This window comes from Rana temporaria, chromosome 8 (genome assembly GCF_905171775.1).
Source record: "Rana temporaria chromosome 8, aRanTem1.1, whole genome shotgun sequence".
Taxonomy (NCBI): Eukaryota; Metazoa; Chordata; class Amphibia; order Anura; family Ranidae; genus Rana; species Rana temporaria.
This window is the reverse complement of record NC_053496.1, coordinates 51576074-51600139: the sequence shown is the minus strand read 5'-3', so window position 1 is coordinate 51600139 and position 24066 is coordinate 51576074. Positions and strand designations below refer to the sequence as shown.

Below are 24066 nucleotides of genomic sequence, written 5' to 3'. Positions count from 1 at the left end.
AGGTATTTCCATCTATGCAGCAGTCTGTGTAATCTGATTCCCCCACTATGTTAGTCTATTTCACTAAACAGAATGAGCCCATAAACTGCAGCTATTGTGTTAGATAGCCACCCCCATGGCTACAAGAAGTAAATGTAAAATATGAATGTGTAATAGGTCATACTTCTCAGAAAAAAAAAAAATACAGTTTGGGCTTAATAAAAGAAAAATACATAAAGGAACACTATAGAATCCTTTTAAAGCAGTGAAATAAGTTTGGCATTACAACAGCATAATTAAAAAAAAAAATCTTACTTGGTTCATCGTATACAAATCCAACATCAAGCTAGAATTGTAAAAGAAACACATTTGTTGTTATACTTTCTTCCAAGACAGAAATTCACAATGCATTTAAAGTAAATTAATACTCTTGGAAATTGAACAGAACGATCCTAATTTTTGAAGCATCCGAGAACTTTAAGAAGCCAAGCCAGGGGCTTATTTGACCCAATAGAATAGACTTTAACCATTTTTCAGTGATTTGAATCCAACATGTAGCACAATCACACAAAAACCATAAGTTGTGTTGCCTTTAGCTTTGCAGTGACCCCCTCGGGGGTGTAGTTATGCCAAATCTCAAATCATCAGAAGACAGTTCACCAATGAAGGGTAATATCTCCAGGCTTCCATTGCAGATTAGTTGTATTTGCTTCAAAAAATGTTTGCCACCAGGTATGCAAACTTAATCAATTCAGGGCTCATGTAAAACCAATACAAATAATGGATGGGTTCTGGTTTAGGGTTATGAGGTCTGGTCAAATTTAAGAGTTAGGCTTTAACATGGGTTCAGGAATAGTTTAAATATGAATTAAAAACAACATAAAAAATATAATATATTGTAGCTGCATTAGTTCTCTTTTTTTAGGTTTTGTCTGCCCCCCCTCAGTTTTCACCTGGTGATCCTGCTAGTCATATACCTCCTGTATTATAGTGCCCCCGTATTTAGATTCAACAACAAATTGCTCTAACTTTTGGAATAAAGGTTTTATAAATAAAAAAGGTGACCATGTTAAGCAGTTCTGTCAGTGGTAAAATGGTTTGTCTCAAATCCCTAGCTGCTACAGCTTGTTATGTAGAAAAACAGCTTGGAACACCACTTGAAAACGAAGAACTGAACGTTTAAAAAATAAAAATGCAGCCATCTCATAAGAATCAGTAAGCTTCAATATAATAAACGTTTGCTTTTGATTTTTATGGTGCTTAAGTCATATTTATTTTTACAGGTTAGGTAAAGGTTTAGGCCACGAGTTAAATTTTGTGGTTTGCGTCAGTTTCGTAAAAAACAATTTTGGAACCCAAAACAATCATGGCAAAGCCCCATCACACTAGTTTTATTTTACGAACACAAAAACAACAGACAAGAGCTACTCCTTTTTCCAGCACAGAGAACAAACCTATGCAGTCCCTGCTCTCTGCAGAGCCTTTTTTTTTTTTATTACCTTGAATTCTCCTATTAAACTGTCAGCTCGAATAGACCCAGAGTTGAATAACTGTAGTAGAAAAAGAAAAAAAAATAGTATGTTTTAGTTTTATACAAAAAGTGGTGACTACATAAAGACGGCAAAGCGTTTTCTGGGCAAGACGAAATATCAGCTACTACAAAAGATTAAAGGGGTTGTAAAAGTTTGCTTTTTATCTTCTAAAGTAGGTTCCTGTAACGGGAGGGCCCGTGGGACCCAGAAGCTCTTAGAAAGCATGAGCCAGAAAATAATGGACAGTCAGAATATATCTTGGACTACCTGAGATGGGACTAATATGTAATTATTATCCACAATATATTCCAGAATATCTGTGGAAAACTGGTTGCTGTTTGTTGATTCTGAACTCAACAGGTTAATTGAAAGAGTGACTCATTCATAATGTGGGGACACATACTGTTAGGGCTCTTTCACACGGAGCGGATCCGTATTGATCCGCTCCGTTAGCCCGTTTGGTTCAGCGGGGATTCCTCCGTTAATCCCCGCTGAGCTGTCAGCGGACAGGGCGGTCCCCGCACACTGTGCAGAGACCGCCCTGTCTTTGCTCTGCTCTCCCCTATGGGGAATCGGATGAATACGGACCGTGTCTGTATTCATCCGATCCGTTCCGCCAGACGTTCGAAAAATAGGGTTTTCTTCCGTCTGAAAAAGCAGAACTTTGCGGACGCGGATCATTACGGACGTTAGCAGATGCATCATCCGCTTATGTCTGCAATGCCATAGGGATACATTACAAGTCCGTAAACGGACTTGTAATAAACGGTTTGTTCGTCCGCACGTGTGAAAGGGCCCTTAGGTGTTAATGTCATCAACTCCAGCCACCTGCCTGTCTGTTGTGATGTAAATGAATCTAGGATGGCTTTTGAGGATCTTTCATTGTGGCTTGTGCTAATTTACCCTGTATTGTGTGGAGGTCTATTGATGATAATGTGTGTATTGTAAGTAACAGACAGCCTAAAGGTCAGGTGTATGAATCATCAGCTGTAGTTAATTAGCTCATGTAAATTAGGTCAACATGTATACTAAAAGATGTGTATTGAGGGTGCTCATTAGGAACCATTGTATGATGTTGTGGGTGGAGTTGGGTCATTGTTCATTTGATTACTGCAGTATTATTTTTGTGTATACAAGATCCTGCTTTCTCAATAAAGATTGTCAGACCTGGGGGAATTTGTATGGGTCGTGTTGGCCGGATTGTGGAGTGTCGATAGCTGCCTTGTGTGCGGGAATGGAATATCCTAAACGGCTTTAACCCCTGTCCCATTTGGGGTTCTGTTACAGTTCCTTTAAGCTAGTGAATTGTTGGTTCACTTACCTTTTCCTACGATTTCTCTTCTAAAAGTTTTTTTTCTTTGTCTGAATTTCTCACTTCCTGTTCCTCCTCGCGAGTAGAGGAGAGCTGATCGGTGGCTCTCCTGACAGGGGGGGTTCGCGCCGATTGTTTATCAGCACATCCTCCCCCCTCGGATGCCCACACTGGACCACCAGGGAGGGCCACCCAGTGCCCAATAGAGAAATAGGCAAAAAAAAACTAGCACAATCGATGCCAATCAGTGCCCACAAATGGGCACTGACTGAAGTGCCACCCCTCAGTGTCCATCAGTGCCCATCTATGCCCAGTGCCCGCCCATGAGTGCCCATCAGTGCAGCCCATCAGTGCTGCCTATGAGTGCCCATCAGTGCCCGTAATTGAAGAAAAACGTATTTACAAAAAAAATTAACAGAAAAAAAATAAAAACCTAAATTTTTAATAAAAATTTTCGGTCTTTATTTAGTTGTTGCGCAAAAAATAAAAAATCTCAGAGGTGATCAAATACTACCAAAAGAAAGCTCTATTTGTGAGAACGAAATGATAAAATTTTCATTTGGGTACAGTGTAGCATGACCGCGCAATTGTCATTCAATGTGCGACAGCGCTGAAAGCTGAAAATTGGCTTGGGCAGGAAGGTGGTGGAAGTGGTTAAACTGGTTGAGAGGCAGAGCAGTACAAAGGAGTTTGACATTGTTACATGAAGTGTTGCCCACTAACGTCAGCAAGAGGCCCTAGAAAAAAAAGAGCACTGCCAATGATCTCCTGATCGACAATGATTGACCAAAACATTTTTAAAATTCCACAATATCATTTGTTTCTTACTCTGATTGATACGGACTCATCAAACAGCTCAGATGGTGACATATTCACATTGTAGAAAAAGATCTGTGGAATAAAAAGAACATAAAAAATAAAACAAAAAGGGATAACACAGAATGGAGCATGGTCACAAGCAGGTATAAAATGCAGGCATTTTTGTATCTAATCTGAACCCACCGAAGATATGACACCAGGAAGAGGTTGCCTGTTCTGGACCAATCATACGTAACCAAGGTGTTCCCCGCTCTGTAGCTGAATGCATACAAGAAACATGTATATGCAAGGTTGCAGGGAGGGGAATGCCTCGCTCTCTAAGGCTTGATTCACATCTATGCATTTTTTTGTGCTTTTTGCAGATTTGCACTACAGTCCATTTAACATGGTTTCCTATGGAACACATTCTATAGAGAAAATCTGCAAAAAGCACTAAAAATGCATAGGTGTGAATCAAGCCTTATGATTGGCTTTGTGCAGTGACAGTTTGTTGGAAGGATACCTCAGGCTGGTTTCGGACTAGGATCCAAAACACGCCTGAGCTCATCCCTAACCACAAGTTCTAATGTATATAGAAAGATAGAGATTTTATTTTTGTTTAGAGAAACACACACACACACACACACACACACACATATATATATATATATCCGCTATATCTAAAGAAGAGAAGGAATTCTAGAAAGTAGAAAAGCGTTTATATTCTACAAAAATGTAAAAAAAACTCTTGCAGAGTAAAAGAAAAAAAAAAAAAAAACAACACTGAAATGACATTGTGGAAATAATTAAAAAGAAAATAAATTTTAAATAATTTATATAAATTAACACTTTTTTTTTTTTTTTTAATTGTTTATTTATGAAATTTTCAAAAAGAGTATACAGTGTATCACAATGTAACAAGTAAATTCAACTTTTGGTAATACATAGCTGACAAATCTTAGACAATGTGGAGATACAGGCACTGACACAGACATGCTAACACTTTCTATTTCATCAGTCTCTGGGCGCAAAAGATGCTCAGAAGACATATTACTACAAAATATGTAGTAAATGTAAAAATGTTAAACTTATTCTGTGACGTTTTATATTCAAAGCTTGGCTTCAAACTATAAAATATAAGATGTTACTAGCGCAAGCAACCATTTTAAAACAATTACAATCAGTAATAGTAGTTTCAAACATTCCACTAGATGGCATGCCTGAAATGCAACTAGTAGAGCTCATAAAAACTGAAATATACATAGCTGGAGGTCAATGGAGAACATACCTCATCAAAATATGGATTGTTTCCTCTTTTGATTCTTGTCCTGTGGGTCTGTCCACAAATGCAAACTTTCACAACCGGTTTTATGTTATTACCAGACAGTTGACGTCCTTCAATCACCCGAACACGAATCTGAAAAAAATGTGAAACCATGACTATAGTCACCTTTAGCCAAAGAAAACTATCACATAATACAAAAAAAAAAAAATACACCAGGCGTCATCAGCGACATAAATACCTATTTTTTACCCAAAGACACCTATTTTTATCACCTTGAAGTGGCAATTTAAAGCCATGAAACACATTTTATATATGGTCAAATAAAGTAAATTGGATGTTTTACTAAAGCAGGCAACTCATGCCTATCCTTTGACTTTGGGCGCCTCTGCCAATTGAAAGAACGGCAGGCTTTTTTTGCGCTCTTCTTATCAGCCACATGTCCTTGGAAACCATTTTATATAACACTTTGAAGGGTTTTTTTTTTTTTTTTGCCACATGTCCATTGGGGAGATTAGCCTGATAGTTTAAACAGGAAGTGAAAGGAAATTTTTCCAAAGTGAGGGAATCCCTGGTTATGGTCACCAGAACTAGTGTCCCCATTGGAAGATGTCCTCTCAAATCCTATTCTGGTGACAACCCCAAATTGCGGATTCTCTCTTACTTTCGGTGAGAACAGTAAACAAATAAAGAGGATGAATCTGCCCAACGGGGGCACAGACAGCAATAAAAACCTGATAGGTGTTCTAATCCCTCTCTCTACTCTATCCAAAAGACTAAACAAGGTTTTGCCTTTTAAACTTTAAGGAATATAAATGGCCACTATAAAAACTTAATTTTAATAACATTTTATTTAAAATTTAAATTTTATTTTATTTAAAATTTAAATACATTTGTATTTACTAATTGATTTTGGAGCACTGTCCATGCAAAGCAGATGAATGCAATTCCTTTTTTTAATAATTTGCTATCCCTGATCTCAGGATTCCAGGTTAATATGGGCACTCCGATATCAGTAATTAAGAAGAAAAATGGCTTACTTTGGTGGCTCTAACTTTGGGTTCACCTAGGAAATTAAAATTGTCAAAAAAAAAAAAAAAAAAAAAAAAAAAAAACACTGGTATTGCCCAACAGTGGCCAAAAAAAAAAAATGTTGGTACATTTATAAATCACATTACTGTTTACAAATGAACTTTGCACTTTCTTTGGTCATTTAATTTAGTTTTTAGAGTAGGAGGAAAGCCATCACGGAGACTAAATTAATGTCACATGACTGACAAATATGACAAGACCCTCTCACCCAAGAGTGTTCTCTGCAGCTTTATGCAGGAGGGCACACCCTTTGACTGCTTTAAATGGATGAATACCTGTAAGAGTTGTTTCTATAGATCCAAATCCAACCTTTATCAGTGCTTTATCAGTTCACGTTGAAGGAAAACAAGGACGTGCTGGGGCTAAAGCTGCACTTAAGCCGGCCATAGCCAGTTCAAATGATGGCGGGTTCAGCAGGGAGATTTAAAATCATGTATTGACAGGCTGATTTTACCCAAGTTAAATCGATCAACTTTGGTACAACCAGCATGTCGGATTTTTCATGTAATTGCCGTGGCAATTTTTTTGTGGGTTTTCCCAGCCTAGGATAGCCCCCCTCTGAGAACACAATAGCTTCTCGGGAGAGATTCGCAGCGCCTATGGCCAGCTTTACAATGCAGTCTGGATATTCCAGTAGGAGTCATCTCAAAACATCAACAGACGGCCCTAAGGTTTATGTCACACTGGCTATTCTGTTGCTAGCGACACCCCACCCATGGCAGAATTACCAAGGTGCAGCTGTCACTGTACCCAATGGAAAAGCTGCAGGATCAGAATTCCTAGCAATATTGAAGCAAGGGAGGAACATCTCGCTGGTAGAGCCAGCAAGACAAACGACAGCACAGGAGAAGGTAAGAGGACTCTATGGCCCTGTCGCCGACAACATTCAGATTACTTTATATGGTATTAAAAATAAAGCTGGCCATGGATGGATTGAAATGTGGCCAGTTCAGCAGGGACCAGCTGAATTTTCAATCCATCTATAGCTGTTGCCAAATGTGAGAAGTCTATCTAATGATCAAATTATCATTAACAGTCTTTTTGGAAAATGGTTTTGATAAGTTCTGATCAGTGTTATTCTGACAGCAGAGGAGTCCCCACTGTCAGAATGCAATAACGCCTCCACTGTCAGAATGTACAACCGCAAAGTTAACATGTAAGTAAATTATAACAAAGAACTTGAGCTACTTGCTAAATTAGGGTCAGGTAAATATACTACATCTGTTAAAAGGGGTACAAAAAATATCAAAATTCAGAGTTGCCATGTGCACAAATTTCTGTTATCTCAAAGAGTCTAAATATTCCTAGTTTTTATTTTGGGATTACAAAATTATTAGTTTCTATTTTGTGCATAAGAATGGGTTTGAGCAATTTAACAAAAAGGAAAATGGGCAAGGCTGACACCACAAAAATGCTGTGTTGTCGGCCCACTACTAGAGGACTTAGGAGCCGAGCACATTTCAGGCAAATCAATGAGAATTTTTTTTAGTACTTGCAGGGTCTTTAAAAGCATAAAACACATGTTGAAATGTGCATGTATTGGAGAGATGTACTAAATATGCCCCCCCCCCCCCCCACATACACTTCAAATAATACTGGTCTGGTCTACTCTAAGCTATATTTGTGAAAAGTATAATTATTAGAAGAGGGCTATTCCATTCACACCCATCATTGCCTATACTATTTAAAGCAGAACTCAACCCAAAAGGGTAAGCTCTGCTGGTTTGCCTCCTCCCCCTCCAATGCCACAAACTTGTTTGACGGGTATCAGCTTCCACTTCCAGCTGATCTCACCACGGCAAACTCAGCTGCCAGTTTGGACCCTCTCCTCCTTCCTCTGCCACCAGGCCATTCACAAAGTGCAGCGAGCTTCACACACGCAAGGCTTCACAGCCGGTTTCCCTTAGCTTAGATGGCGGTTTCGGCACCCTAAAGCCAATTGAAAAATAATCCACTACTGGATTAGTGGACAGATAAATGTGCCAATATTAAAAGTCAGTAGCTACAAAAATTTTAGCTGCCGACTTATTTTCTCAAGAATCCTGGAGTGCCTCTTTAATCTGAATAACCCCCTTAAAAAACAAACAAAAAAAAAAACACAGAAAAGGAGAATCTGAATGTAGGTTTTTAAATGGTGACCTGTTAATTTCCTCATCAAGTATACACATCGTATTATATGTTCTGCCATGGATTTACCTGGAAGTCTTGAGGTTTGTTTGAAATAAACCTCCTGGTTTTCTTTCCTTTGGTAAGGCGTCGAGCGATTTGATTTTCTGTCTGACCAGGAACACCTGGTATAAATGGGTTAAATCCCGAGTCGACAACATCATCTTCTTCATCATTGTCTGAATGGGAAATGATTAATGGTGTTATTTGTGTAAATATACACATTTTACAGGATAAAAAAAAAAAAATTGTATACAGCGCTGTCACTTTAAATGTGTCAAAAGCTAAACTATCTATATGCAATTCCCATCTAATCAATTGAACATACCCTATAGTGTTTCTGACTGCTGCGGTTCACCGGAAAGACCAACATTTGGCCCTTTGTGTGATCACAAATTGCCTATACCACAGCTCTGTCATAAAATAAGACTAAACTAAATCAAATATTTTAATGCAGTGAATATCTAAATCTATAAAACAAATAGTCCCATATATTTCAAAAGTCCATTAAAAAAGATATCCTTCCATTATAAAAAGCTTCATTGCGCAAACAACAGCTCTTAGTGCTCCGTGCCAATGCTATGCTTCTACACACTTTACCGGATCAAATTGACCTTATGCTTGTTAAACACCAAGGGCCAGATTCACAAAGAGATACGACGGTGTATCTACAGATAGGACCAGTGTAAGTCAGATACGATGGTGTATCTATGCGCCTAATTCATAGAATCAGATACGCATAGATAGGGCTAAGATCTGACAGTGTTACACTGTCGGATCTTTTTTTCCATTTAAAAATGGCCGATTTACGATAAATAATATGTAAATCAGCGAGATACGCAAATTCACGAACGTACGCGGACCCGACGCAGTCTTCCGACGACGTTTGCGTAGCGGCTTTCCCGGCGTATACTTACCCCTTCTTTTATCAGGCGCAGCCAATGTTAAGTATAGCCGGCGTTCCCGCGTCGAATTTGAATTTTTTAACGTCGTTTGCGTAAGTCGTTCTCGAATACGGACGGACGTCGTTTACGTAAGCGTCGAAACCACTGACGTCCTAGCGACGTCAGTGGGAGCAATGCACGCCGGGAAATTTCGCGGACGGCGCATGCGCATTTAAATTCCGCCGGGGGATTTAGGATCCGCCGTCGCAAGTTTGGAGGTAAGTGGTTTGTGAATTAGCCACTTGCCTCCTAAACTTGCGGGAGCGGATCTTAATTCACGTAGATCGAGCGGATCTATAGATCCGCTGAGCTACGTGAATCTGGCCCAAAAGTCTTAGCAAGCTTAGGGAACAACCCCCCTGGGTACTCCGACAGCAAGGTTCAGCCTCTTCACCTCAGTTCACCTCTCTTGATGCTCACAGTTCAGACAGTATCCTGATCGGGTCAGCGACCAAACTTTTCACCATTGCAGTTTGGTCACCAAACTATGCTCATCCTAATGACCATGGCCTGCAACATGTTCTTTTGGAACTTGTCTGCATTTCAGGAACTATATCGACTTGACACTAAAAAAATTACAGGATTTCCAGTGAAGACACATAGTCCTTATCCAGGAGATAATGACATTGGCTCTCCACTGGAAATCAGTTTAATTTTAGAGTGTTTCAAAGTCAATACAATTCTTGTAATACAAAGATGTTGACCTAATTGTGCTGCCTAGCTCAAAAGACGGTCTCGAAAGAATTATCTTTTTGCAGGTACACAAGTATTAAGGACGACTGTGTGAGCATTGAGAGAGGTGAACGGAGATGGAGAGGCTGAACCTTGCTGTCAGAGTACACAGGATTGTTCCCCAAGAATGCTATGACTTTTGTGCTGAACAAGCATAAGCCCTGGTTTAAATTGATGCGAATTGACATGTCAAATCGGCGGAAATGGCAGCATTTGCAGTGCCACACCGATTCCCAAAAGTAGTTTTCTGTACTACTTTTGTTGATTTTGGGGTGAGATTTCCATTGGTATTTGTGAGAGTTCAGCTGAATCTAGATATTCACTACATTGGATAATATTTTATTTGGTCTGATTTTTATGACAGCACTGTGGTATAGGTAGTTTGAGGTTTTAGAGGATGGCTGTCTCTACAGGCCCAATCTGACCACCGTAGGGGAAAAATGCACCATAAATTTAGAAAATAACTCTACCAACCTCAGAATTGTCCTGTAATAAGCCTGTACCTGGAGAGGACTACCCTTGCTCCCTCCTCAATTCAGTCACACCAACATGGCCTTTATTAGTCAACTGGACTTGTTCTGTAATGTTGAAGAAGTTTTGCCATGAACACAAATAGCTTCCCCAATTTAAGGTGAGAAAGCTTCTTGGTAAAATGTTTTCAACATCATAGAACAAGTTCAGTTGAATGTGACCAAATACTACCGGATAAACCATGACCTGGATAACAACTTTTAAAGTGTACATGCTTATCTAGACAACAGACAGGCCTCTGGTCATTTGAAAGTTGCCTTACATCAGACCACCTTTGCATACCTTTGGCAAGCTATAGAAGTTTTATTATATCTTTACAACCATCATAAAGAGCTTATAATAAAGCTGGTTCTTTAGTTACAATTGTTAATGTTTCTAGTTTATAATGGACTGAGGGCTAGTTAAAGAATGTGAAGGTAAAACACAAAAAGGATTCTGTTATCAGTTCCTCCACTTATTTAAGACTTAACAATGCAGAAATTGACTCCTATAACTTTTGTAAAAAAATGTTTGAACAAGGAAATCCTTAGCCATCTGGATGTGACAGCTATTTATACATAACCATGTATGGAGTTCAAAAGCCTAGTAAAGTGACAGTTTAATGTATGGTCACATGTTGTCAAACTATACCCAGACATGCATGGTTAACAGGAAGTGAACAGTGATAATCCATGTGCGCACCAACAAGAAGAACAGGTTCAGAAGACTGCAAACAAAGGATTTGTTTTACCTTAAACAAGCTCTATAGCTTCTGTTCGGAAAACATGACTAATGGGTTTTAAAGGAAAAAAGAAAGCGTACAGTGCAGGATGAGTTAACATATGACGTAGGTGCCAACCATACTAAAGCGTCAGGCAACATTTCTCTCAAAATTTAACTGAAAATGGAAACCACTTTATATGAATGGCAGGTAGCACATGTCCCGAACTTAAAGTTCTCCTCAGTGGTCCTTCAGTAGTCCTAGATTATCAAATAGGATGAAAAAAAAACACAACTGTCTATATTATTTTATAGCAACCAGCCATAACTATTTTTCAAAAGTAATCTTTTAGTATGGGCTGCATCTGTGACGGTTACCGAGTAATGAAGACAGTTCTACTGCACAATTAGAACAATGGTTTCCAGTGTTACCAATAGGACATGCCTTTCAGATCTCTACAGAATTACAGGTGGAATGATTAGCTTGGATAGCGTAGGATATTACAATGTAATAATTGCTCAATTTAGAATTGTAAAAAATGTGGATAGATGTAGTGCTACGATAGAAAAGGTCCTGAACCGCCGCACTCCTTGAAACAATGTCTTTATTTAGCAAATGAAGTTCAAAAAACAAAAAAACACCATTGAAGGATAACCAATTGGTGGAAGTTGGCCTGCTACTGAAAAGACTTGGGGATAATAGACTACTAAGGGATGGTGCCTTTCTGGATACAGTGCGGACACCCCCTTCAGGATTTCACAATAGATAGAATCATTAGACAGGATCGGGAGATATTTGGCGACGATCTTTTTTACTTTATGGAACTCACTGCTATACGGAGTGGAGAAAGTGGGAATGTAATTAGAACTATGAGCTATGGGATTTTTCGTGCGGCCCTGTCCGTTAGGAGTGATGGGTTTATCTGAGAGCAATTTTTTCATGGGTACCTCTATTTATTGTGGCTCTCGAGTAACCTCTTTCCTTGAATCTGTTGGACATGTGTATGGCTTCCTGATCAAAATCTGATTCTTTGCTACAGAGCCTCTTCAATCTTAGGAACTGACCGACCGGGATACTGTTTATGGTGTGTCCCGGATGGCTGGAGTCTGCCCGCAGGAGAGTATTCCCAGCACTGGGTTTCCTATAGAGGTTGGAGATCACTGCATTATTATCACCCGTCAAGGTGACATCTAAAAATTCTATGGATTTCTCATGTAAAATTCCAGTGAAATTTAAATTGAGCCGATTGTCGTTGATGTAACTTAACCACTCTTTTAGATCCGTATGTGGGTTGGAAATAATGAACAAAAGGTCATCTATGTACCTACAATAGAAAACCGTATCGCTGCGGCGGGGACTACCAGGTCCAAAAATACGGAGCCTCTCCCACCACCCCATATAGGAGGTTGGCCAAGGACGGCGAAAACTTGGCGCCCATCGAGGCTATATCAGTTATGATACATATGTGTGTCACACATGGGGTTTCTTTTGGTCTTTTCGATTATCTCTCATCATTAGTATGAGAGGGATTTTTTCCCTATGTATTTTTCTATTCCACACACGATAGTACTCCATGTGTGACACATCAGGGTTCATTAAAGTGTTCCATTGACTAATGATCACCTGTGGGTTAATTGGTGAAAACGCCCCATTCACCTCTTTCCCTCCTTTTAAACACAGGTTTTTGTCATTGTTCACTAGCTACGAGTAAGCATCATACGATGTGAAACATGTCAGCCACCCTTTTTCTTTTGTCCACTTCTTTTTGACTGCATTGTTTTTGGTTGTTTTTTTGAACTTCATTTGCTAAATAAAGACATTGTTTCAAGAAATGCAGCGGTCCAGGACCTTTTCTATCTAATGCACGCACCTGTGCACAGCCAGCACCCTTTTGGTTCAGAGGGACGGAAGCAAAGCCAAGGGATCAGCAGTTTACAGAGCGGTATATTTTCTCAAATGTAGTGCTACACCCGCAGGAGCCACTAGATAATTTGGGTTCTCTGGTTTGCAACTTGACTTCAAGAAAAACCTCAGCCCTTCTTTAGCAAAGTCAGCAATAAACAGAGTATACAAGCATTAACTGCAATGTGAATAAAAATGCTATAACTAGTCTAGAGTGTGCTCTAGGAGAATAGCAATGTCCCCTGTGAGGTACCTCTTGGCATAAGCAATAGATGAAGGTCTCTGTATAGCAGCTGTAACAGGACAGTCTTTAGTCCTAACTCTTCAAACGGCTAGTGTTGGGGCCCAGTTGTAGCACACGAGAATAGTCCCAGTCACTATAATTTACACAATTTGAGCCGTGTCCCTACTGGCTCTACAGTTTGTTTTGCATTATACTCTCTAATTTTGTTCCTGGAGGAGCTTTCCCCCCTCTGACTATGCCATGTATCCTTTACTTTAATAAAATGTATGAACAAGAGAATAGTCCCAGTCAAGCCTGCAGGCAGCCATAGGGCTACTAGATGGCTGTATGATCAGTCCCTAAAGGGCACAATCTCTCCATCAGCAGATAATAAATCCCCACAGCAGCAGCTTACTAAATCGCACCGATATTGCAGCTCATCATCCAAACACACAGCGATTATTCCACTCTCTGGTTGTCGGCGATGTAGATCCCCACTTAGGTCACCGATATGCAGCAGTGGAATAGTGCACAATGGTGCCCTCTCTGGTCTCGCTCACAGCAAGAGGAAGCTGTGTCCTGTGCAGCCTGAGAAAATGCTTCACTTTCCCTTTCTCTTGGCAATCTCCTTATAGGAAATGCGGTTAGAATATCTTGATTACAGTACAGTCGCTCTGCTCTGGATTACAACTCCCACAGTGCAGTGCTTCCTGACTCAGTTTATTGAAGGTTTCCTGCTCAGCAACTTAGCACCACAGGGCAGCAGCTACCGACAGTGTTTTTCTTTCTCTTCATTCTTAGCCAAGCATCTGGTTACATTAAAAACCTTTGTCCCAATTTTTTGAAAAATGAAATACTTTTTTTTATATACATACTGCTGTCACCAGTGCAGTACAGCATCATCATATGACTGCATGGCGATGATCAGGAATAGTAACTGGTGATTGTATGTGAAAAAAATAATAATGTATTCACATTAAAATGTACTTCCCCCCCCCATCTGTGTTGCTATAGTGACACACTGTACTACTCTGGGTGGGGGGGGGGGATTGATCAGGGATTTTTTTTTTACAATGTTATTGCTTTTACAGTGATGATCATTGCATAAGCAATAGTTTTAGCTGTCACAAATTGGATTCCCATGCAAGAACAGCTTGCTTATGGTTGTGATCCACATGTGATCGGCTACAGCTAATCACATAGTCCACATAGCCAGGTACCACGTAATTGCTGTCGGCCAATCATGAAACACAACAGTAAGCAAGTTTTTCATTAAAGGAAATACATTCACAACAGATTGTTTACTAATATAGATATATATCTCTATATCTATATGCGTGTAACTGAGCCTGTAGTTGCCGCCCCACCGCAGTAAATGTACTGTGGTGGGGCGGTAAGTGGTTGAAGACTGGCCTGGTATGAAAAAGGAACATATAAACATAAGCCTTCCAGAAATTAGCTTCTCTAAATTCTTCCTGGAGTCAAGGAAGGATGTTTCAGTAAGGCAGCACAAGGCCTCAGGCACACTGGTGGGGTTTCATCTTGGCTTGAAAACACTACCATAAAATTATCAATCAGGTTCAGGAAAGATTTAACATACTTCCATAAGCTTTCCGATAAAAATCACTCTTCAGTAGTGTTAAGGTTTAGATTTGCCTATAGGTTAATTTGGTTTATTTGCAGGATTCCAAATAGGTCAAATTTGCCCTAGGGAATTTTTTGACTGCCCAAACACCCTTAAAATCGGATCACCAGCTTTTACAGTGAAGTTTAAATCGTCTGCCTTGTCCAAACAAACTATTGCCTTCACTACTTGAGATGCCTGCTGGGAGCGCTGTATAAACTCCTGAAGGAGCCACGTTGTAATTTGGGTTCTTGGTCCTCCACCTCAGCCCCTCTGACATACCTAGAAGCATGAAAGTTACTGCAAGCACTTATAAGAACACAAGTATACATATTTTTAACTCGGCTGTGAATTAGCACCAGGAAATAGACACAAGACTGTTTAGTGGTAAATTAACTTAATGTATTGGTACGGGTTAGAATAAATGGTGGTTGGAGCACAAATGAACACACAGAAGTTAGGTTCAGACACAGTCCGTTAGGCCCCTTTCACACTGACATGTTTTTCAGGCGGTTTAGCGCTAAAAATAGCGCTGCTATACCGCCTGAAAGAATCATGCCCTGTAGTCTTCAGTGTGAAAGCCCGAAGCGCTAGCAGGACCGCTCCAAAAGTCCTGCAAGCCGCATCTTTGGAGCGGTATAGGAGCGGGGCGTTTACCGCTACTACCCCGCTCCTTCCCATTGAAATCAATGGGAAACTGCGGTAATACCGTGGGCGGTATGAACCCTTTTTCGGCTGCTAGTGGGGGTTAAAACCGCCAACGGCCGAATATTGCGGTAAATACGACAGTATAGTGGCGCTAAAAATCACACCGCTATACCCTCACCGCACCTCCGCTGCCCCGTGTGAAAGGGGCTTTAGACATTATAATCATTATGCCAAAGCAACTCAAAATAATTCTGTGCCACTAGACTGGAATCAACACATACATCAGCAAAGTCAGCAATGAACCATGCACACAAGTATTAACTGCAAAATGATGTTAAAAAAAGAAGCTTATTTTATCAACCTGCTTCTGGCCAGGCTTTTTTTCAGTTGCTTTAATATAAAAACAGATTGGGTCCAATATAAGGAATTGGCCTAACAACATTCATAGCTTTGGCTATCCCTGGCCACCTTTGCTTGTTCATGCTCCTTTTTCCATCCCCATGATATAGAACTTGCAAAAGTGTGGCAATGGGATGAATGCTCTAGAATTGTCCTAGTTGTATAATAAAGTATGAGGAGCGGTCTATGGATTACACACACACACACACACACACACACACACACACACACACACACACACACACAGCGCTACCCATAACTCTCATTCAGAGACAAGGAAACAGTCTAAGACATTGTTTTTGTACTTTTATTGGGGAAAACAAGTTGGATAGGGCATGGGGGTTTATGGGATGCCCAATTTGACACGATCAATAAATGAGGACAAATTCCTTCTCTATGTAATTCCGAAAAATGAACATATACTTGACTGTATTCCCTCTAAAAGAGCAACAGTCTCTTTGAATTTGGCAAATAAATAACCCTTTGTTGGAGCTCTGTGTCCCAAAGTAAAAAATTAGCAATGTCTCCTTTCTTAAAAATACCAGCCCACCTGGCTGCTCAGTGAAATGTCCCAGGACAAGAGATTGGGTCACAGCTTGTTAGTAGTGTCCCAGAAAAGCTTGCTTGATATAACATCTGGCAGCTTTAACCCATGGAATGTAGAGGTACTCCCACTGTCCCTGAAAATCCTACTGCCACAGAAGGGAAGACTGTTCAGGCCTCTGCTTCTTCACAAGCCAGGGTGTCTCCCAGCAGAAAACCATGTGATAGAGATCCCTCTGTCCTCCTTCCTTCCTCAGCTGCCAGCCTGGAAGCAGAGCCACCTGCCCGCCCTTTAATTCGGGATCTCCTCCAAGGTCACAAGACACAGCTTTCTTACTCCATCTTCCACCCGACTCCCCTGCTGGCCAGGCTCCATCATATTTAAGGGCTGATTCAGGCACCCTGCCTGGACTCCTGCCTGGGGATTGGTCAGATTCCCATTAATGTACAGATTGGCACTGCCTGGCATCCACCCTCTAGCTTCCAGAAACTTCTCCAAATTTCTAGAACCAGGGTTAAGTACCAGGGGCCTGACCTGTAAAGCCCTGACCTACAATAACCTTTCCCAATTACAGGCTCACAAAAACACATTTACCTACACTTGTCTAGCACTAGAGGGTGCTACATACAGTTGAGTGCATTAGTGTAGTGTCAGCCAGGTAGGTGGCACACAATAGTGTAGCTGTGCCCAATGCAATAGTTTGTGTTGGTGCAGCAGTGGCCAGTATAATAGTATACTGCGGCACCCATCAGTGTAGTGCACGAAAATTCAGTGTGCATGGGTGCAGTGGCACCCAGCAGTGTGATGTAAAATGATTCAATAGCTGGCAGCGAGCATTAGTGCAATGGCAGCAAGTATTGGTGCAAAAACGTACTGATGTGCAGGGTTAATGTTTCTGCTACAACAGTGCCATCTGCCTTTATGTTGCCAAGGACACACTCTCAATATATAAACTGTATCCTTATATACATAGAAGTGCTGAAGATTTACAAGACTCCCTGCACACTATACTGATGCTCAGGGAGAGGGAGAATTGGGCTACCATGTTTCCCTGAAAATAAGGCCTACTCTGAAAATAAGACCTAGCTCTATTTTCCAGGAGGGCTGCAATTTAAGCCCTACCCTAAAAAGAAGCCCTAGTCCAAAATGCTTGTAGAAACCCTATAACCCACTCCATTACAGTAGTATATAATGTACAATGTGTGTTTCTGTAATATAATTGTGGGGAGGAGAGCTCCGGCAGGTCATAGAAGTGCAGAGCGGCGCTATAATGAAGGTATTTGGCACAATTATATTACAGAAACACACATTGTACATTATATACTACTGTAATAAAGTGGATTATAGGATTTTACAAGCATTTTAACTCGGTTCACACTGGGGATTCCTGTCAGGCAAGGAAAGAGGAGGAGTAGAGAAGACAGCACATTACATGGTAAGACCTACCCTGAAAATAAGCCCCACTGTGTCTTTTGTTGCCAAAATTAATATAAGACCCTGGCTTATTTTCGGGGAAACACGGTAGGTCTCGCTCTTAATTCCAAAGTTCCATCTATAAATATACATATGATATCCAACATGGAAGATGGGATGCGCTCTCAATGCCCTTATGTGTGCAGTTCCAGAAACTCTAGAGCAGAGGTCTCACAGAGCCCTCTCTTGCAGTTGTTTTAACTCTGCAATTTTTAAAAAAATCTGAAATATCAATTTTGGATAGACCAAGTAATGAAGAATTTTAATACATGGCATTTCCTTCAGAAAGATGAAAACCGAAGTAAACTGAAAAAACATCCAAATTATCAACATCATACAGCTGCAATAATGAACAGGAAAAGGTTGTGTTTTGTCATTTCTCAAGTATTTCCCCTTTAGATTATAGAATAACTTTACAATGGCAGGAAAAGGTTTCTAGGATGCTTGAATGCTCGATAATTAAACACAACTTTTAATGAAGGCGCAGAGGGTGCAGACTTCATAGGAAAAATTTCATCACAATGGCAAACACTATTCAGGTTTCCTGCCTTGTGTATAAACCTCCCTCATCACCTGCTATCTGATTACTCACACTGTACAGTCTAGATCAATGAAACAGATGAAAGTGTTCTATGGCAAGATTCATTGCTGAATTGGTATATGTAAAAGATGTCAACAGTGCTCATTGCAATTCTCTTTACTGAAAAAAAAAAATCTACCCAATGCGGTTTCAGTTTTATACGACCATTAGCAGACCGAGTAACTTGCATACTTCTTACATTTTCTTGGCATATCATAGGCAGCACTGTGCCAAGTGAGTACGGCTCCTTCCTCCTCCTATATACCATATAAATTGGGGAATCCAAAGGCTAGTATGAGACGTCTCATAAAAAACTGACAGTAAATGGTCTTTGCTAAAGTATTAGTATTGGGTAACCATAACTTTAGTAAAAACTTACTTAGATGTGTCATCTTCATGCTAATAAAAAGAAAAAAAAACCCTTGGAGAGGAAAAACTACATAAATTCTGGCTAAAATAAGAATTGTGATTTTTTTTTTTTTAGAATAAAGGCCTAAATTTTCGCATGGTAACATCTTTTCACATTATACAAAAAAAAGGCTAATTTTATTGTTAAGTTAACATATATATGTATATATATATATATATATGGCTGTGGAAATTAACTATTAATCTTTCATTTTTTTTGATCGATCAAAATTATTTCACCTACCCGCCGGCTTCAGGGAGTTCCGTCGGAGATCCGGTGACGTGACGGACACCAGCGGGGCTTGCCGTGTCCATCTGAAGGGCTCCTTTGCTGTGCCTTCATATGTGCATGCCGGCGGGACCTTACCATCTGCCACACACAAGGGCTGTTACACTTCCCTCAATCACTTCCCTCAATCACTTCCCTCAATCACTTCCCTCAATCACTTCCCTCAATCACTTCCCTCAATCACTTCCCTCAATCACTTCCCTCAATCACTTCCCTCAATCTCAACCTGGGATTCTACAACCATCCACTGGGAGTTGTGATAGTTCCCTTCACGGGACATCTACAGGCTGACGGACTGATGTTAACCTCTCATCTGTATTCAGCAGTGGCATCGTTGTACACATTTTTATACCAGTATCATACTTGGCTACATGTTTTTACGACTGCTTTTGCTACAGTTTGGTATTACTCGCACCATTTTTACAGTTTATGTAGCTACATCGATTTTATCTCCAGTGCAATATTTATTGTGTTACCTACTTGAAGACTATAAAAGTTTTAATGCTATTCCCATCGAGCGCTGCCTTTGTGTGTTTTTTGTATCCTGCTATCCATTTTTCCAGTGGTTGGTAGCTGCATTGGGAATCAGCCTGCAAGGAGTAGATCAGCTAAAAGTAGTTGGATCTGTATGTGCATTATAATTTATCGGAATTAGTCGATATATATATATATATATATATATATATATACCGTATTTATTGGGGTATAGCGCGCTCCCGTGTATAGCGCGCACCCCTAAAGTTGGCCGAAATTCCTGTGGAAAAAATATTTTTTGTACTTACAGTTTTGGTGTCTTGCGCGGCGTCCATCGGTGGCCTCGTCGGGTCCGGCGTCCATCTGCGGCTTCGGGTGTCCTCTTCGTCGGATCCGGCATCCTTCTGCGGCGTCCTTGCGTCCTCCCCGCTCGTTTCCCGCGCCGAGTTTGAATACTGCGCCGATATATACAGAGCGCAGTACACACGTGTATTGTCGGGCAGGCTCTGGTACAGAATGCACAACAGTATTCAAAAGTTCCAGTATTCACCACGCACTCCTGAGTGCATATTCCTTACCCAGATAGACCCCTCTTACATGGCCTGGCAGCCGGAATGATGCATGGACAGTATAGAAACAGTCTCTGCCACAGACCGTTTGAGAACACAGAATGGATAGTCAGGAATCCTCTGCCACAGGATTTAAAGTCCCGAACTTCCTGCCTTACAGCCAAAGAGCCTTTAAGCCAATCCGGCGGACTGTAAGGTATTGTAGGCTATGGTGCATCCTTCAATAAGTTACAAGGCCTCTCCCAAAGTACCAGCCTTTCGTTCAGGTCCTTTCCGGGACAGGTCCTCCCCTGGCTTCCTTCATTGAGTAGCTTCTTCCCACAGGACAGACAGCACAGGATCACCACCTACTTGACAGGAACACAGCCTCAGACCAACGTGGTCCCGAGACTGAAATCCCACACACCCACCTTGCGCCAGGAGGGCCACGAGGCGAAGGACCCCGAAAAGCGGCTTCTGCCTCTTAAGTATCCCCTCCCAGCATGCACAGCGGGGTCACCACTCCCACTGCACCCGAGGAGGGACACCCAATACACCATGGTACATCTGTGTTCCAACAAGGGTCTGAAGTGGTAACGCCACCCACAGGCAACAAGGGAAAATACTACCACAGCCAGAACAGAGGCAAATTTGTATATAATTCAACAGGTCTCGGCCCAACTATTGGCCCAGACATCCCCTAAATTTGAAATAGCGCCCCCATCTTTGGGAGCAGGGTACTACACAAGTAATTTTCTAGGGAAAAACACTGATTTTAACTTTGTAAGACAAATGTCAGGAAAAGGTTTAGTCTAACCTTTTCAGCCCCTGAAGGATTTGACCCCTTCCTGACCAGGACATTATTTGCGATACGGCACTGCGTCGCTTTAACTGACATGCAACATTGTACCCAAACAACATTTTTATCTTTTTTCCCCCCCACAAATAGAGCTTTCTTTAGGGGGATTTGATCACCTTGCAGTTTTTTTATTTTTATTTGAATTTTTTTATAGCGCAATAAAATAGAACAATTTAGAAAAAAAAAAACACAGTATCTTGTACTTTTTGCTATAACAAATATCCAAAAAATAAATAAAAAAATAAAAATTCTTCATCAGTCTTCATATTCTACATATTTGTGGTTAAAAAAAAAAAAAATTGCAATAAGCGTCTACCGATTGGTTTGCGCAAAAGTTATAGCATGTACAAAATAAGGGATAGATTTATGGCATTTTTTGTATTTAATTGTTTTACTCGCAACGGCGGCGATCTGCGATTGTTATCAGGACTGCGACATTGCAGCGGATAACCACTGATTACTGTATAAATGTCACTGGCAGGGAAGGGGTTAACACTAGGGGGTGTTCCAACTGTAAGGGGGAATGGGACTGACTGGGGGAGGAGACCGATTGGTGTTCCTACTTAGTATGAACACACGATCTGTCTCCTCTCCCCTTAGAGAGCCAGGATTTGTGCGTTTACACATACATTCCCATTCTGTCACGAGTGATCGTTGGTGCATGGCGGACATCACCTGCCAGGATGCCTTAAAAGGAGTGATGTATAACTACGGCAATTTGCGCAGCCCTGCCAACCTGCCGCAGTGTAACTGCGGCGGCTGGTCTGGCTAGTAGTTAAACGTCCCTCATTTTACAGAACAAATTTCATTCTTTTGAACCAAGAACAAAACGTTACAATGTTTATAGTTATCTACCAGTGGGGACAATATTGTGAAAGACTCTACACTTGTTACATGAATCGGGAAATACTGCAGAGAGATCATAAGCAGGGTTGAAATCGAGATCACAATTTTTTTAATGATTAATCGTGCAGCTCTAATTGACAGTTTGCCGATAAACCTTTGTCGGCAAAGAATGAGTATTACAACCGCATACTTGCAAAGTCAGAATTAATGCCAAATGATCTCAGAAGCATCTCAAACTAATGCAAATTGACACTGGCCCAAAGCCAAGTCACCACAGTTCCCCATTTTCATTCAGCCACTAGGAATGAAAGGAGCAAGCCCTATGTGAACCAATGTGACAGCTCTGGGCCCCTTGAAAGGCCCTTCAATAGGTACCAGCACCTTCATGCGGGACGAAGGATAGTCACATCCTCCCACATTCACACAAGTTTCAGGTATGGCACTTCCCTCCAAATGGCCAAACAGGGTAATCAAGGAACAAAGGGAGGCAATAAGCAGCTGCTGGTACCACTGCAATTGCAGTGAACCTATGAATTTGTCTTGCATGGGAAAAAACAAAAACACAGGTTCACTCTAAAGAGACACAGTAACAAATAGTTTCAATCCAAGATGGTACATATTTACCTTTCCTGTTGCCCTCACTACTCAATGCTGCTCCATTTCAGCGTACTGGTCCTCTATAGTCCGTGAGTAAACCAACAGTTCCCAAATGGTTGGTCGTTTCTGGGCCCAACCTGGGCCTCACCTGTTTCTGCCTCTGAAAGGTACTGTCACTGCTGTATCCCACAATGGCGAGAGGTCAGAGGGAGGAACCATTATGAGCTGCAGGAGACCCAGGATATAAATACTCCCAGAACTGCCAGTTTCCCAGCATGTTTATGTATCCTCTTACTAACAAAGTATAAAAGCATGGACTAAAACATTTTAGGATGCGAGAGGGGCTCTATACATAAATATTGTACATCAGCCTGTCCTTCAAGCGGGCAAATTACCAACACGTGCAAATTTTTAGCTAAATAGCCATATACAGAAAAACAGTGTTCCTTTTCCATAGATCCATATATTGATATAATGTAGTCATTTACAGCAACACATGGAAGTACACCAGGCTGTTTAATCAAGAAAATTGAGGTATACATAATTTATATTTATCTGGCATGGCAAAACTCACTTTTAGCATTGCACCAATACAGATATCGGTGTTGATACTAAGGCCGGGTACACACGAACAAACATGTATGGTGAAAGCGGTCCGTCGGACCGTTTTCACCATACATGTCTGCCAGAGGGCTTCTGTACGATGGTTGTACACACCATCGTACAGAAGTCCGCGCGTAAACAATACGCGGGGCGTGTCCGCGGTGTCGCCGCGTCGATGACGCGGTGTCGCCGCGACAATGACGCAGCGACGTGGGCGGCCCGCCTTTAAAATGCTTCCACGCATGCGTCGAAGTCATTCGACGCATGCGAGGGACGGCGGGCGCCTGGACATGTACGGTAGGTCTGTACTGACGACCGTACATGTCCGAGCGGGCAGGATTCCAGCGGACTGTTTTAAAACAAGTCCAGGAATATTTGTCTGCTGGGAAAAGGCCCGGCGGGCAAATGTTTGCTGGAATTCGACCCGCTCGCGCCCACACACGACCGAACATGTCTGCTGAAACTGGCCCGCGGACCAGTTTCAGCAGACATGTTTGGTCGTGAGTATGGGGCCTAAGCATTGGCACGAGTACTCGTGCTCATGCTTCGATACTGAAAGCGATCCATTCAATTCCACAGTCTGTAAGACTGGGTTCACATATGTGGGGGGGCTGGTTTCAGTGCGATTCGTAAAAAGAGTCTGGTGTAAATTTATAAGTGTACAACACCGGAAATCCCACCTGAACTGGACTCAAAAATCGTACCTGACTTTTTAAAATTGCATTGCGGCCAGCCTGCACATATATGAAATGGCTCCATAGAAAGACAGTTTGGTTCACATGTCATGCGAATCGGACATGGCTCAAAACCTATACAAGTTCTATATTATTTGAACCAGGGATAACCGCCACCTTAAGTAATTATTTTTTATTAGTCTAAAATGACTGTCACATGATACTAAAAACATATCAGTAAGTGCTCATTGACACTTGCTTCGGCTTCAACACACAATAACAGCTAGTTCACACTTGCTTCAAAACA

The 24066-nt window shown here is 41.2% G+C and overlaps 1 protein-coding gene across 6 annotated transcripts in view; it reads right to left on the bottom strand.

Moving 5' to 3' along the window:
• MYOF (myoferlin) overlaps positions 1-24066 on the bottom strand; it is a 517119-nt gene that overhangs the window by 425697 nt on the left and 67356 nt on the right. For 5 of the 6 annotated variants that reach the window (XM_040361778.1, XM_040361777.1, XM_040361781.1 and 2 more), the window contains exons 6-10: positions 8192-8340; positions 4910-5038; positions 3652-3714; positions 1479-1529; positions 295-325 (exon numbers count right to left, since the gene is read on the bottom strand). In XM_040361778.1, coding sequence (XP_040217712.1) covers positions 295-325; positions 1479-1529; positions 3652-3714; positions 4910-5038; positions 8192-8340 — 423 coding nt within the window. The remainder of the gene's footprint in view (positions 1-294; positions 326-1478; positions 1530-3651; positions 3715-4909; positions 5039-8191; positions 8341-24066) is intronic. The other variant, XM_040361780.1, reaches the window with a different exon arrangement.